The sequence below is a fragment of the Pollachius pollachius genome, assembly GCF_949987615.1.
Source record: "Pollachius pollachius genome assembly, chromosome: 7".
NCBI lineage: Eukaryota > Metazoa > Chordata > Actinopteri > Gadiformes > Gadidae > Pollachius > Pollachius pollachius.
The window spans coordinates 20,707,377-20,722,783 of record NC_136940.1 but is presented as its reverse complement, the minus strand read 5'-3'; the positions used below and the strand labels follow the sequence as shown (position 1 = coordinate 20,722,783).

Here is a 15,407-nt window from a genome sequence, read left to right as displayed (position 1 = left end):
AGATATAATAGTGCCACAACGAGATGTCGGTTAAATTGTATAAGCTTTAGTTGTACCCCTTGCTGGCTTGAAACTTGCACATTAGACTGCTACAAAGCATCAATAATGATAAATTATGTAGTACAGTATGTATTGCAAAATTCCACCTTAACTTACAAGATATACACAATTATAGCAAAATGCATTGTCACATACTTTGTACTTTCTCAGGCGAAAACGATGACAATGCTAGTACCTTCTGCCATCCTGTGGTGTAACCAAATATTGCGAATCTATTTTCCATGTCCAATTGTCCCTATTCGCTTTCCGTAGATTGACTTTAAGCCGACGTGTATTTACGGGAAGTGTGTTACACCAGTTTCGGTAAATGAACAGATTTATACTGAGCAAACGATGGCTGTTTGAATGCACGATAAGAAAGTGTAATACAACCTTATGATTCCGTTACTGATGTCGTCAACGGAGAATGTCATCAGATTTAACTTCAGACTTCGAAAATCACCAATATCATCCTATGATGATGAATAGTGACACTGGCATCATGTCCATCGACCAGGATGGGGAGTGGGGTAAGCCTTGCTTTAATGTGACGAGGGCAGGTGTTTTGTTATACTTGCCAAGACTGCATACACCATATGATCACAAATGTAAGGCTAAAAGTGTTCTTTCTAATGTCAACTAGTTTCATCTTGATTCAGAGACAAGGTTAGCGATTTGCATAAAAACAATGACGCAACCCCTACGTTTCTTTGGGTAACAATCAGCCAATCCAACACATACAACACTGCACATCCACCTAATCAAAGTCATGTGTGATTATGATGTAGCCTTTTTAGCTTTGTGCGGTTTGTATGTGTTGTTGTGGTCACATGTTTACAAGTGTGCATCCATGGCAAACATATAGTAAGCATGCTATTCAAACAGCTGTGTGTCCGTTAGAGTTTGGTTAGTGCCTGAAACATCTTACGTATAAGAATAACTCTCGGTTTGAACGTTGTTCATACAGTAGGATACAGTAGAACGATGTATCCAGCTATACCAATACAGTAGAGTGAAGTGGATTTTTCAGTAGTGTTACTTTTGTGTATTATCCTAATTGTATCATACTACTTTTAATGTGTATCTAATTCTCATCTCTTGCTAGATATCAGCCTGTTTGATGAGTTGGAAAACCTGGGAGTGGCAAGTGAGCTCCTTGGAGCGCTCGAGCACGCAGACTATGTAAGTCCTTGGGGATGGAGGGGGGTGACGAATACAATCTGAGGCAAATCTGAATTTGTCAAGCACAAACAATCACACAAAAACATGGTGTAATGTGTGCAGTTGTAATAGGAGAACTGGCAAAACAGGACATAACAAACAAAAGGAGAGTGCATTGGTTAGAGATAACAAGAAACCTGTGGTGTTATATGTCCTCCCTGACTTCAATGGCCTTGTTGCTAAGTAAAAATACTGATTCCTAATACCATGTACCTCTAAATAGTTTGACTGAATGTTGTACAAGGCATATGCAACTATATAAGAGATAAACGTCTAAGTTCGAAGCAGTTTATACACCTTGGTCTTAGAAAATACAGCTTTGGTAGTGGTCCTTCAGCTGTGCTTTGGCTGGGGTCCTTTTGAATATATTTGTGTGTGTTTACATAGGGCGCCGACACTCCTGGCCTGGACTTGGACTTTGACATTGACCTTGATCTGACTCCCTGGAATACAGCAGGGGTGGCAAGCACCTGCACAGGTAGATAACATGAGGTCTTCATCTGGTAACACCAGCTTTCATCTGACTGATGGAGAAAGTAATTATGTTTCAGAATCCTGAGTGACTCTATTGGAGACATTGAGGATTCATTTCAAAATAGGGATTTCACTTTTTTTCTAATCTCAGCGAGAATAGAAAAAGAATCACATGTTTAACATCACATTTCTTGGGTCAATTAAAAGCATGATTATTATGAGTAAATCTGACATATTTGAAATTTGCATACCATTCAATGGGTGCATCTCTAAATGCATTGGTTTCATTGTTTGTATGGACATGTAATCAGCAAAACAAACTTTCATGCTGCTGTACTGCCTAACATATTGTGCTCATTTTCATTTTGTTTTAGTTGTTCTAACTGTAATGTCTGAGGACTACAGATGTAAATTAGCCTCTTGGCTTCTTCTGCCAGATTACCATTGAAGTGCTTAAAATGTTGATTAATGTGTACTGTCCCTTCCAAATAAATCTTGGATAGATTAATGTAATTCATGGAATACATCTAATGAAGTATATGTGTGTGTACTTTACTCTTGTCTAGCAATAGAGCCTAAACTCTGTTCTATGCAATACTATTTTCCCTACGGAAGGTGCTGAAACCAGAGAGCACTCAGTGGTTTCGTCTGAGCTTGTTTTGTATTCGCTCATTATCAATCAGTTAAAGCACCATCTGCATCCCAACTTTAGCTTGTGTAGTTGTTTGTCTTTCAATGTCATTTTCCGGAGACGTTCTTGAAGTTTTCCCCCAGCAGAACGGCCGATAAAGTCGAGGCACCCCAGGGTCAGTCTCCTCACCAGCTTGGTAGTCCCTTCACGTGCGTTTCCTTTGTGTCCTTGTTCCTCCAGATGGTGAGGTGAGTGTGAACTCTCTGTCGCCCGCCTACACCCTGAGCTCCGTCCCTTCTCCCACCTCACTTGAAGCCCTGTCTCCGTGTTCCTCGTTGGTAAGTCACGCTCTCCGCCGCGCTTAGCCTTCCGATATACATACGTGTTGTTCTACTGCTGTCCTCCACAATGAGTATTTGAATTGTATTACCCAACTGGAACATGGTTGGTTAAATTGTGTTCTGTTGATTGTTTTGCAATGCGCTCGGCGGTTGAGTTTATTTGTGTGTGTACCAGTTTTGGCACGCAGTCAACAACAAGGGGCTTGTTCCAGATGGTGCTGGAAATTCTAACTAATTCGCTGGCATTGTGCCTTGAGATATGCACCGCCTCACATAAACACTCGTACACACCTGAGAGGCTTATTAACAAAGGCCTCAAACACCTTGTCAAGCTAATTATTCACTGTCTGTCAGTTCAATGCTCGACCCACTCCCCTAAAAAATAGGTGCTGACAACCTCAGCAGCATTAGCATAATTGACAGGGCAGATGTTTGTTTAATGGAATGCACCACCCAAAGAATAAGGTTGCACCTTTTATTTTGATCCCTATATAATGTCCTCTCAATAGTGCTGAATGCTCCTGAAATATTTATGAACATATTATAATACAATTATTACCCTGTGGTACCTAACTTAATTTAGGTAAGAATTAATTTCTTAAAACACAGTTAAAGAGCGAAGTGAACTCAAAACCACGTAATTTATTTTTTAAACTTCGTAATTTGTATTATAAGATAATCATCACAGTTATCTATGCCATTTTAACACTATTAATGAAATAAGTTTAGAAAAAAAGTAGGTTAAAAAAAAGGTGCTACCCAAAACACTACGTGTACCTTCCACTCTGTTGCGAACGCATCTTATGTTTGTTTGTGACGTCTGAGAACCTTTTCCGAGGTAATCTGGGGCCACGACCAAGGGGCAATGATGGCACTGTTTGTGTGGACGTGTGGGACTCTGTCAGGGCAGTGGTGGAGTAAGGTGCCCACGAAAAAAGTTGGGTTTTTTTTGGCAACTTTGTACAACGCCACGGTGTGTGTGGATGGTGAAGCTCCATCTGAGCAGCGATGTATTTAATATCCGCTTCAGAATGAGGGTAAGGCCTCCCGGACACCTTAAGTATAACACTACAGTTTGGTGCATTTCATATATAACAGTGCTTATTATAACTCTCATAACAGCTACACAAGGACTGTACTAAAAAAGTATCAAAGTTTGCCTGGGTCGTAATCATGGGGAAAACACGCTCCACTCTTACCTAAAACTCTCCCAAAATTACACAATTACATAGTGTTAGATTTCCATCTGAAACAGTGGGTTCACTGGGTCTTTAAGTAAAATGATGAATGAAAGGGTTGTCGCTGACATATTAGCCACGTAGTCATTTATCAGGAAGACCACCGTCAAACATTAGTCACTCTCAACGTTGCACATATGATCAGCATTATCGAATGGCACTATTCAGAGCCTCATGGTTATATAAGCCCAATGAACTATAGTTTGTCCACACAACAACAGCACAAGTACAGCACATTCTACGTGGCTTCTTCTTCTGTGGTGACCATGTAGCTGGTCGGCTATCCTTGGTCCATATTCTGCTTTGTGTCCAGGAGGAGGCGCTGTCTCCCCAGTCCCAGCCCTCTCCCATCTCCGTCTGCTCGGACTCCAGTGGCTTCTATGATGCCCCACCACCGGCCAAGAGAGCTCCGAAGAGGACCAGCCTGGCACCACAAGGTGAACTGAGGGTAAAAGGGCCAACACATTATTAGTGTATATTGGCACCTTTACTCTTTTGTCCTCTGCGGTCTCCTCTTTTTTTTTTGGTCATCCCATTTGGGATTTACTCTCTCAACAACAAAAACTAAATACTTTATGCATGACACTTCTTGACTCATTTGACTAACTGTCACTCTCTGGCAAGTTCGGCCTTGCCTGTACAGGTTGGCCTCTATTCCGTCTATGCCGTTTCCATAAGCATTGTGCCTATATTTATTTTTGCTTCCTTCTCTCTCAGCCAAACCAGCTCAGCAGGTTAAGAGACCCATCCAGCTGAGCCCGAAGGTCTCTATCCAGCCCAAGCCCTTGATCACGGCTCTCAACTTAGCCCACGCAACAGCGCCCCTGCAGGCCAACACCATTATCATCCAGCCCCTACAGACCACGGTGCTTCCCGTTGTCAAACCATCGCCAGTAAACATCCAACCAGCGCCCCTCACAGGTTAGAGTGTGCACTGCAACACAAAGCAACTCATTGCCTCCCACCCACACCTCATTGCATCAGACCACACTGCTGTATGTGTATGGGGTCAGAACAGTCTCATAAATAATGAATGCACAGAGAAGGATTCACAAATGTATTTTGTGATTAATATATAAATTACTCTCTTCTCACAAATACATTTCAATGCACACGCAAATGGATATCGGTATTTATAAATGTAAAATAAATCCATAAACAAAAATAAGTTTCACAAACACATTTCTGATCCACACACAAATGTTTCTTGTTTTAAATAAATGTAATATAAATCCATAAATATATTGATTAAAAAAGTATTTGCAATTTTCATAAAAAATGTATTTGGATGTATATACAAACTGTTAAACTTGAATTAACAAGACGTTTTTCATTTGTGAACTTGTTTGCATTTGTGTGTGAACTGGTCTGTATTTATATGTGGATTTTTGCGACTTTGCTGGATTCACAAATGCATGTTTTTCAACAAGGAACTCTCTGTAGCCAATCAGATGCCTCCCTCGTTTTCAGCCAATCATATGACTGCAGTTCCGACCTCTGAGTCCAGCCTCCTGGTTCCCTCGGTCAAATGTCTATGGGAAATAACGGGGTTTTTGAATGATCGTACATAACAATCTCTAGGTGGCGAAGAAGTCAAAGCTGCGTCACGTTTTGAACTACACACTTTTCCATCTAGTTTTGACTTGGTTTGGGATTGTCGGTGCCGTTAAAGTAGTAAACGGCACCGACAATCGAAAAACCCAGTCACTGCAGTCATGTGATTGGCTGAAAACGAGGGAGGCATCTGATTGCCTTCAGATAGTTCCTTGTTGAAAAGACTGCATTTGTGAATCCAGCCATGTCAGGAGAGTCTCAAAAATCCACATATAAATACAGGCCAGTTCACACACAAATGACAACAAGTTCACAAATGAAAAGCGTTGTGTGAATTCAAGTTTAACAGTTAGTATATAAATGTAACAACATCCAAATACATTTTGATGAAAATTGCAAATATTTTTTTAATTAATATATTTATGGATTTGTATTACATTTATTTAAAACAAGACACATTTGTGTGTGGATCAGAAATGTGTTTATGAAACTTATTTTTGTTTATGTATTCATTTTACATTTACACATACCGAAATCCATTTGTGTGTGCATTGAAATGTATTTGTGAGAAGAGAGTCATTTTTATATAAATCACAAAATACATTTGTGAATCCTTCTCTGTGCATTCATTATTAATGAGACTGTTCTGACCCCATATATGTGAGACAGTCAAGGTAGACGGAAAGACTTCCCTGATCAAAAACGGATGTTCTCAATTAGGATGCTGCTCGTGTTTGATAAAACCTATTTTTTTTTATTCTTGGACAACTTCAATAAATAGATGTTTTAAGTCTTCGCCAGAAGATGGCACTACACTCATATATTTGCATAGGGTTATGGTAGACTGAGCACCTTATAAACTGAGGAAGTTTCCATGTTCTCTTTAACTAAAACAATCACGAGGATAATTTATTATTGCTTATTTTTAAATTAGGTGTTTCATTTCACATTAATAAATCAGTCATTGATGAGAAACTCTACCAATTACTATTACATATATTTGTGTTTGTTTTAGTTTTTATTTCAGACCAGGGTAGGATATCATTTGTGTTATAACTTACTCTCCAAGATCCTTATTCTTTACCAAAATATAGATACAAATGAACCAATGAGAACCATTAAGGTTTCATGAGCAATCACAAGGACCATGGATCAAATGAACCAAATAAGCGAATGACCACATCATCGTGACAGTGTAGTATTGACGCGTTACCAGGGAGGCCTACCACTACTCTGTTCCACTGAACACATTGAACAATGGTAATGTGTGTTCGTATGACACAGAAACTGACAAACCTCATTTTGAGGTGGATTAGAAGTCAACTAAATACCATCTGGAGCAAGCCCGCCTGCTTGGTGTGCAATTAAATGGTTGCGAAGAATAGTTGTTGTCAGGGCACGTATACACTCTCCATACACTATCTGCTTACATCTGGATACCAGACATCAGATCTGGACACATCCAAGATATGGATCAATGGTAGACGAGAGGGGTTGTCTTGGGAGTAGTGTTGCACGGTATACCGATTCTAGAAAGGTATCACGATACCCTCACGCAAAAAACAATACGATACACAATTTTTTTAGTATCGATACTTTTATAAAAAAAAGAATACTTTTATGAATAAAAAAGGTCTGTGAAGCGGAGGTGTCTTGCTTCGCCCTGAAGGGTATAATTTTTGATAATGGCCGGCGATGTTCTATACATTATCCTGCTTATTAAATGGCTCCTTGCCAAAATGAAACAATATCTTCACACGGTGTGTCTTTTTACAATTACAATTCGTAGTGTTGATCAGCAGAGAAATAGTCCGCCAAAGACGTTGACGTCACTTAGCAACCGGACACGCTGGGGTTGATAAGTTACCGGACTACTTGCGGAGTGTTAAGAAAGACGTGAATCAGGCAAAAAATCCACTTCCCTTGACAGTGGTCTAGTTCAGTGTGCATAAAAGTACAGATGGACCAATTAGTCCATCGGTGAAGTTATTGATTTTCATATGTTCTTCTATAAGCTGAGAGGGTTGTAATGTGTTGTTGGTAAGTCCAGTTTTAGCTTTAATTTTAAGTCCAAGTTGTTGATATTGAAGGAATTGTTCTCTCCCAACCCCATATTTCTGTGTGAGTGTGGTAAATAACATGAGATGGTTGTTCTCAAATAGGTGGTGAAGATGTGTGATTCCTTTTTGTGCCCATGTGGCGAAATAAAAAGGTTTTTTCTGTATCATGAACACTGGTTTGTGCCAGAGTGGGGTGAACTTGTTTATTTCTAATGATGATTTTGTGATTTGGTTAGTTCTCCACCAGGCTGTCAGAGTTGAGTGGATGGTAATGCGTTGGCAGAAGTTGGATTTCTTGATTGATTGTGAGAGGAAGGGGAGGTCTGCAATTGAGATATTTGTACATTGGTTTTGTTCCAAATCCAGCCATGGGTAATTGTGCTTGTGTATATTAATCCATTTAACTAGGTACTCTAATTGATTTGCCAGGAAGTAGTGATGGAAGTTTGGTGCCTCAAGCCCCCCATGTAATTCTTTATTTTGTGGAGTTGTGATTGCTATTCTAGCTTTTTGGTTTTTCCAATATAAATGTGTTGTTAATGAATTGAGAGTTTTGAACCATTTGTCTGTATGAGTGATGGGGATCATAGAAAATAGGTAGTTAATGTGGGGTAGGGTTTTCATTTTGACTGTAGCTCTTCTACCGATGAGTGTGAGTGGGAGTTTAGACCAGCATTTGTATTCGTCTTCAATTTTCATAAGAAGAGTGTAATTGAGGGTAAGAAGCTCCGACAGCCTGGGGTAAATCTGAATCCCTAGGTACTTGATGTTGCCTGTGTGAAAGTGGAGGGAAGGGTCCTGGGATACAGAATCCCAAGCATCATCTGAGAGGGGTAGTAAAATTGACTTGTTCCAGTTTATAGTGTAATGTGAGACAAGGGAGAATTTGTTGACGATTTGATTTGATTGAAGTGATACTTGGGTGGGATCTGTAAATAAAGTAAGAGATCATCTGCATATAAACAATTTTTTTGTTGTACGTTTGCTACCTGAATTCCTTTGATTGTGATGTTTTGTCGCATTGCTGCTGCCAGAGGTTCAATAAAAATGGCAAAGAGGGAAGGCGAGAGGGGGCATCCCTGTCTGGTGCCCTGATGTAGTGTAAAACTCTGTGAAGTGATTCCATTAGTGGTGATGGTGGCCCTGGGTGATGTGTACAGTATTTTAATCCAGTGAATGAACGATTCTCCAAAACCAAATTTGTGACGTGTATTAAATAAAAATGACCTATTTACCTCATGAAAAGCTTGTGATCAAGTGAAATGATATTGGTTTTCTGTTGTCTTTCTTGTGATATATTGATTAGGTTGAAAAGTCTGCGGACATTATCTGTGGCGTGTCTATTTTTTATGAAGCCTGTCTGATCTGAATGAATGAGTATAGAAGATTACAGTTTAATGCATTTTTCACAATTTACCAGGTCTCGTTTTGAAAGCTGAACAGACAATCGGAATCGGAATCTATCTCTTTGCTTAGTGACCAAACCCACGAACGGCATTTGGTCTGTTTGAGGGAGGTCAAGCATGACTTTGCCATAGCTTTATTTAGTATCTTAACAATACCCCAGATTCTACAGAATTGCTGAATAGCGCGCACACACACACACACACACACACACACACACACACACACACACACACACACACACACACACACACACACACACACACACACACACACACACACACACACACACACACACACACATTCTTTACGGCTGCTCCCCGACGCCCACACACCATTGGCGCTGACAGGTTGTTTGGTATTAATAGAGGGCCATGATGGGGTGGATAATGAAGGATGGTTCCTGGCACTGGCTGGAGGTATACTTACCGGAAACCCATGTTATGCTAGGTAGCTGCTGGTGGCTAGGCTCACCACCATGACCCCCCGCAACAGTGTTCACATCCCCTTCTTAGGGGTGTAATGGTACACTGAAGACACGGTTCAGTTCATACCTCGGTTCAGACATCACGGTTCGGTACGAGTTCGGTACAATGAAGGGAAAAGAAAAAACAAAAATGCAGAAGGCAATTATTTTTTTATTGTCTCAGGTTGTACCACCTAGTGTCATACAGTCTCTCCCCTGAGCTAGCTGCAACAGCCTGAACTGTGTAACCTAAGATGTAAGCAGTAAACAATAAGTACCCCACATCACCTCCAGACTCCATCCCTAAATTGTAAACCAAATAAGACAATCAGTTATAAAACTGAAAATTCAGCATGTCTTATTTATGAAACTGCAAAGTACACAGAATTTGCTCATTTCCACCGGAGGGTGCGGGTCGGTGGAGTATTGAAGGTGCGGTCCGGCGCAGCTCTGTGGAAGCATATATGTAGCAAAATTCAAATGGCAATGCAATTTGCAATTCAATAAGTCATTGCATTATGCAATTGACAATTCATTATGCAATTTAATAATGTAAATTGTAAGTACGTTATTCAAAGTGTATTTCACTATGCAAAGTGACAATGAAATCCTCAATAAAATTTGCAAAAGTTATAACAAAGTAGAATAACATTTTGTCAAATTCTTTGAGTTCCTTTATTCAAATTGCAAAAGATTTTGCAAACGTTTTGCAAAATGTTTTGCAAAAGATTATTTGCAAAAAACGTATCAGTCAATCGCGTCTTGGCGGGAACTACGTCACTTCCTCGTCAGACCAGACCATCGCGATAGCCGCAGTAGCTACGTTAGCATTGTGACCTCATAGCAGCCCGACATAGTGTAGCCTCCTAATAAATCCAATGAAAAAGAAGAACGCGCACAATGAGCAAAGATCAATCATGCAGGACGTCCAAGAAGGACGGCAAACTTTTGTGCAATATTTTCTTCAATAAGCAAAGCTTTCGCCATCGTCCAGAAATAACTCGCAGATAATGTGTTTGTTTATTATCCCCCTGTCTCATGGAAGTGCGATTCTGTCGACCAATCAACGGACTGTGTGTGTAGCTCGAACTTGCCGGTGTTACACCGAATTCTGTGACCCACCGAAAAGTGTGGCCCCAGGGGGCGCTGTTGCACATTTTCTGCAACATGCACGTGTGCATTATAACAAAAACATAAATAAAACATAAGATCTCCCTCCACCAGTGGGTCTTTCTTTTCTTGATACTAAGATCAATTCTAAACAGCATTTTACACAGTAGCCTATAATAGGAAATGCTCAAAGGAAAATCAGTGTAATTTAACACTGATTGTAGCTTTTTATGGGTAAAGAAGCAACGGTGAAGGACCGTACTAAATGCCCTATCCATTGTATGGGTCTGTAAAATGCTAATCAAATCAAATGTATTTATTAAGCACCTTTAATAAAAAGGTAATTGGTTGGGGGGAGATCTTATGTTTTGTTTATTTTTTTGTCATTAGTTCGGCATTACATTAATTAATACGCACGCCACTTTTATTTAATTTTATACCGTGTATTCTCTGTGTAAATCCATGCACCGAACCGTGACGTCCGTACCGATTCGGTTCAATACGAATACATGTATCGTTACACCCCTACCCCTTCTGTATCCAGGCATGGTTTTGGTTGTTGCTGGCTTCTTTACAAAGGCCCACATACACACTGAGATGAGAAACACTTTTCACTTAGCAATGTCTGTTTTGTTTGGAATGTGTTTGTGTGGGGTTGGGGGGGTGGGTGCACATCACATCACAGTAAACATTTCTCCACCTGCAACTTGAGCACCGGGAGTCAAACTGTAAAACTCCAGAGGTTTATGTGGGTCACAAGAGGCAAGGGGGTCAGGGAAGATGCTCTATATACCATCTGCAGAGGACCGGCTGCTTCAAGAGCAGATACTCTAGGGGTCTCCTGCTGATCCTACCAAAACATAAGAGCAGGTTGTTTTTTTTTAACTCACTGTTCTGTAGTATTTTATTAGATTTGACCCGGGCAGGGAAAAGGGAAGGGAGTGACTTCTAAACGCAAGTAATGGCAAATATGATGATCATTTGATGACCATGTCATTGGTATGTGTATTTATTATTATAACATTATTTGAAGACTGCTTTTGTCTTAACCCACAGAGCTCGCATTCCAGTGCTCTCACCCGGCACGCAATGGCAGGCTGCAGTTCACTTTGTGGCCAAAGGGGACAGTAATGAGAAGGCACTCCTGATTCTTAGACATGTACCTTTTCACAAAAGATACCTTAATCCCAACCTGCTTAATGACTAGTTTCTAAAATAAACTGGAAGCCGCTTCAGATAAAAACAAAAACAATAGAGACTTGGTTGTTTGGGAAAGCTGCAAACCTGGAATGTATTTAAACACGCACACACACACACACACACACACACACACACACACACACACACACACACACACACACACACACACACACACACCAGAAGTGTTTATGCAGAGCAGAACCGGCCGTCTGTAATCTGAGTGCTTTGTTTGCTGTATGTTCCTCCCAGGACATCGCGTGGTGCTGCCACAGCCGGGCCAAGTGCTGCAGATCCAGACGACCCAGGCCCTCCCGGGTCATGTGGTCACCTTGCCCAGTCTGGGCCAGGAGAGGCCAGCCCCCGTGGTTCCGGCTCAGACCGTCGTCCCCGTCATGCTCCGGGCCCATTCCTCTGATGACGATGTGAGTCCTGGTCTGAACAGATCTATAATGCATACATGTTCATATGGGTACGTTCCAGTGCCACTGGAAAAACATGGTCTTAACAAGACCAAGTGCAGGGGGATTGGAAGAGACGTTTCAGAGGCAAAAAATGTCCTACATACGTAATTGTATCTATTTATGATTTATATAGCTGTGTATTGTATTTATTTTCTTAAACTTTAATTTCCCCAGGTTTGCAGCATGCAATCAAATACATTACAACATAAAGAGAATAGCATACATCACCACATAGAATACTAAAGGCTATACATTTTGCATGGTAGGCATAAGCAAGACCTACAGCGCCAGGCAGTTACATAGACCTGCATCAATCTTTGGCTCGATATACTGCATACATATTGGACTATATAAAGCAAAAAGGTTTTTTCTCATTTGTTAAACCTCAAAGACAGTTTACGTGAATGAACTCAGTCACCAACTGTTTTCTTTTAGTTCTAGAAGACGGACTCAATGAAAATCCTTTTATATTCATTGCCTAGTTCCATCAAGTGAATTCAAAGAAATATCTATCTTTGAACAAAACAGATAACAAATATAGTTATAAGAGCTTTTTCTCATCATATACTTCAGCCTGTAATGCATTGAACCTTGAGTCAAATAGATGACTCACAATGCTGTCTCAAAGGTGAGCTCATTGACTTCAGTCAGACTCAGGGTTTTTCTTGTGTATGTGTGTGTGTGACATGTCCAATTCGGCCTGTGAATATATACATACTGGAGTTGGACTATTTTGGATATGTAGTAACTGTGTGATTATTGCCAAGACTCTCGCTTCGTCTGGGAGACGGTCCAATATACATTCCGTCATCCCAACCTATTTTTAGCGTCTTTAAATTCCACAAGCCATTAACTCTAATTATTGAACGAAATACTAAAACTTAAATTGCCAGGGCAGACACAGTCCAACCGCACCTACTATTATTTATTTCCATCCACACCTCTGGGGAAAAAAGGGACTATTCAATTTCTTGCACTATGTCGACTCCCCGAAACCAGGCCGTCACCAGGCAATATGTTTGTATTTCTACTGAAATGATGTAACATCATGCAGGTCCATGGGCGCTCTCGACAATCAGGCATATAAACAGGGCCGCTGTTTATGCTTAGCGAGGGTTTATTGGAAAAATACTGCCATTATGTAACGATAAATCATATTTGGATTCTTTGGTCCGTTCACCACAATGAAGGGACCAGAAAATGATGTCAGCGCAGCTGCAAATACACACGGGCTATAGCCTACACAGAGCAGCCTGACCTGTAGGCTTACCCCCTTCTCACTCTGTCGTCCTTGGCCTTGGTTAATGACAGTGCAAGGGCAGCTATGATCAGACGTCGCAGCTTGCAGGGGATCTCATAAGGTACTGTTTACCTTGTGTCGTCCAGGCTGGCTCTCGAGACCGACTTTGGAAAACACAGAAGAAAACTTAATTACAGCCCTCAGTTTGTTTAAACTACACGCCTGTGGTTTCTCAATATAATTCTCGGCATCTTTTACACACGCTGGCCTTAATTTTCGATGGGAGCGTTTATTGCCCTGCGGTGAAAGTCTTTGGTTCGGTTTGATGGCTTTTGGTTTTTAATACGTCCTTCTATGGTTGGGGTGTAGAGTTCAGTGCCGGAAAGTCCTTTTCCCCCCTGCTCTCGCTCTCTCCCAGACGACATCTCCCAAGGTGACTTGGTGCACTGCCAGACCAATCATGGCCGCCAGGGTTCTCTTTTCTCTCGAGTGTAATCCTTTTTTTAAATGTTCTGACTTGTGGTTTAGAAGAAGTAACAGTTATCTTGTTTGTTTTTCATGTCATTACACTTTTGACATTTTTATTTTATTAGGCTGAACTACACATTTTTGGAGCACCACATCGTTTATCTAAAGTGATTTGTGGTTATTCGCGGGGAGATAACATTTTTGATCCAACTTTGTATCTTGTTGACTTCTCGGGAAAGGACACGTGGGCCTGTGGCAGGCCCTTCCCCATTCCATGGAAACTTTGATCACGACCTCAGGGCTGCCGCTGTCTGTACAGCACTCAGTCTGTTCCCAGTCGTTTTACCCCCCCTCCCCCCCCTAGTGTAGGAAGCTGGCCCGGGTTGGTCAGCTTTTACAATAACAATTACCTCCATGATGAGGCGGGGCTGGGCGTTGTAATTGTGGGAAATAGATGAAACAACGTACGATCTTTGGCTGTGTCGCCGATGTCCAGGAAACCCTTTGCCAGGCTCTCAAGTGAAAGAGGCCTTTTTAAAATGTAAATAAAAAAGTCCAGCAAGTGTATACAATAATTGTTTGGCCATGAGGGAGAATCTTCACTGCTTTAGGTTTAGCAGCTTCCTTGTTCTTTTCTGATGGACAGTGCCAACAGTGTGTACATTCTTAGCATAACCAGCCCCCGTGGGAGAGGAATCCCTAACAGCGGTAGCGTCACGCTGCAAACACACCGGCTCCTCTCCAAACTCTGGACTCACTGTGCCAAGTCATCTGTGTAGCAGCGGCTGTGTGCGGTCTCGAAATGCATACAATCCATATCATAACTTCACCACATTGTGCTGGTGTTTGGGCTTTCTACAGCTGTCTTCACTTTATGAGCTTGTAGTGGTTTGGCTACAGCACAGTAGTTAGCATGAGGATTTTTTTTTGAGGGAGGGGTGGGTAGGAGTATAAAAGGCCTATTAGGGCTGCCACTCTTGTGCCAGGTGTACATTGTGTGTGTGTGTGTGTGTGTGTGTGTCTGCGTGTGCGTGTGTGTGTGTGTGCGTGCTCGCTTGTGTACTATCATGGTCCGAGGTTAGGCTACGTAAGCCTGGGTGTGAAACTGCTGCTAATAATTATATATCTCGGGCAGGTGGTCCACAGGGCAGGGGGATTTGGGACAGATGTAAACAGCCATCAGGGATCTAGTCACTGTTATAACGGACCGCATAACATTAGGGGATTAAGATGATGCATCGTGGGCTGGAAACCCACCCTTGTTCTCCAGACGTAACCAATCATACCTAGGAGGGACTCTCCAGATTATAGCCTTTGCTCGTCCCAAAGACTTGTGTTGAAGTCGGGTGGAACCCTGAGAGAAGCCTTTTTACCGAAGTGATGTATTTCTCTAATGTAGTTCCTGTCTACTAACGAATGCTGCTTACCAGACGCGCCACATGGTTTTAAAACAGGACCATCTGGGAAGTCATCCGTGGAAACTTCTTGAAACTTCGTGAT

General features: G+C 41.4%; 1 protein-coding gene across 1 annotated transcript in view; it reads left to right on the top strand.

Annotated features, from left to right (window-relative positions):
* The first annotated feature begins 334 nt into the window (after window positions 1–334).
* The window catches only part of atf6 (activating transcription factor 6), a 37,483-nt gene continuing 22,410 nt past the window's right edge, over window positions 335–15,407 (top strand). The window contains exons 1-7 of the mRNA XM_079739913.1: window positions 335–569; window positions 1,145–1,221; window positions 1,648–1,738; window positions 2,606–2,703; window positions 4,258–4,381; window positions 4,662–4,865; window positions 11,988–12,160. Of these exons, the coding sequence (XP_079596039.1) occupies window positions 467–569; window positions 1,145–1,221; window positions 1,648–1,738; window positions 2,606–2,703; window positions 4,258–4,381; window positions 4,662–4,865; window positions 11,988–12,160 (870 nt within the window). The 5' untranslated portion in view covers window positions 335–466. The remainder of the gene's footprint in view (window positions 570–1,144; window positions 1,222–1,647; window positions 1,739–2,605; window positions 2,704–4,257; window positions 4,382–4,661; window positions 4,866–11,987; window positions 12,161–15,407) is intronic.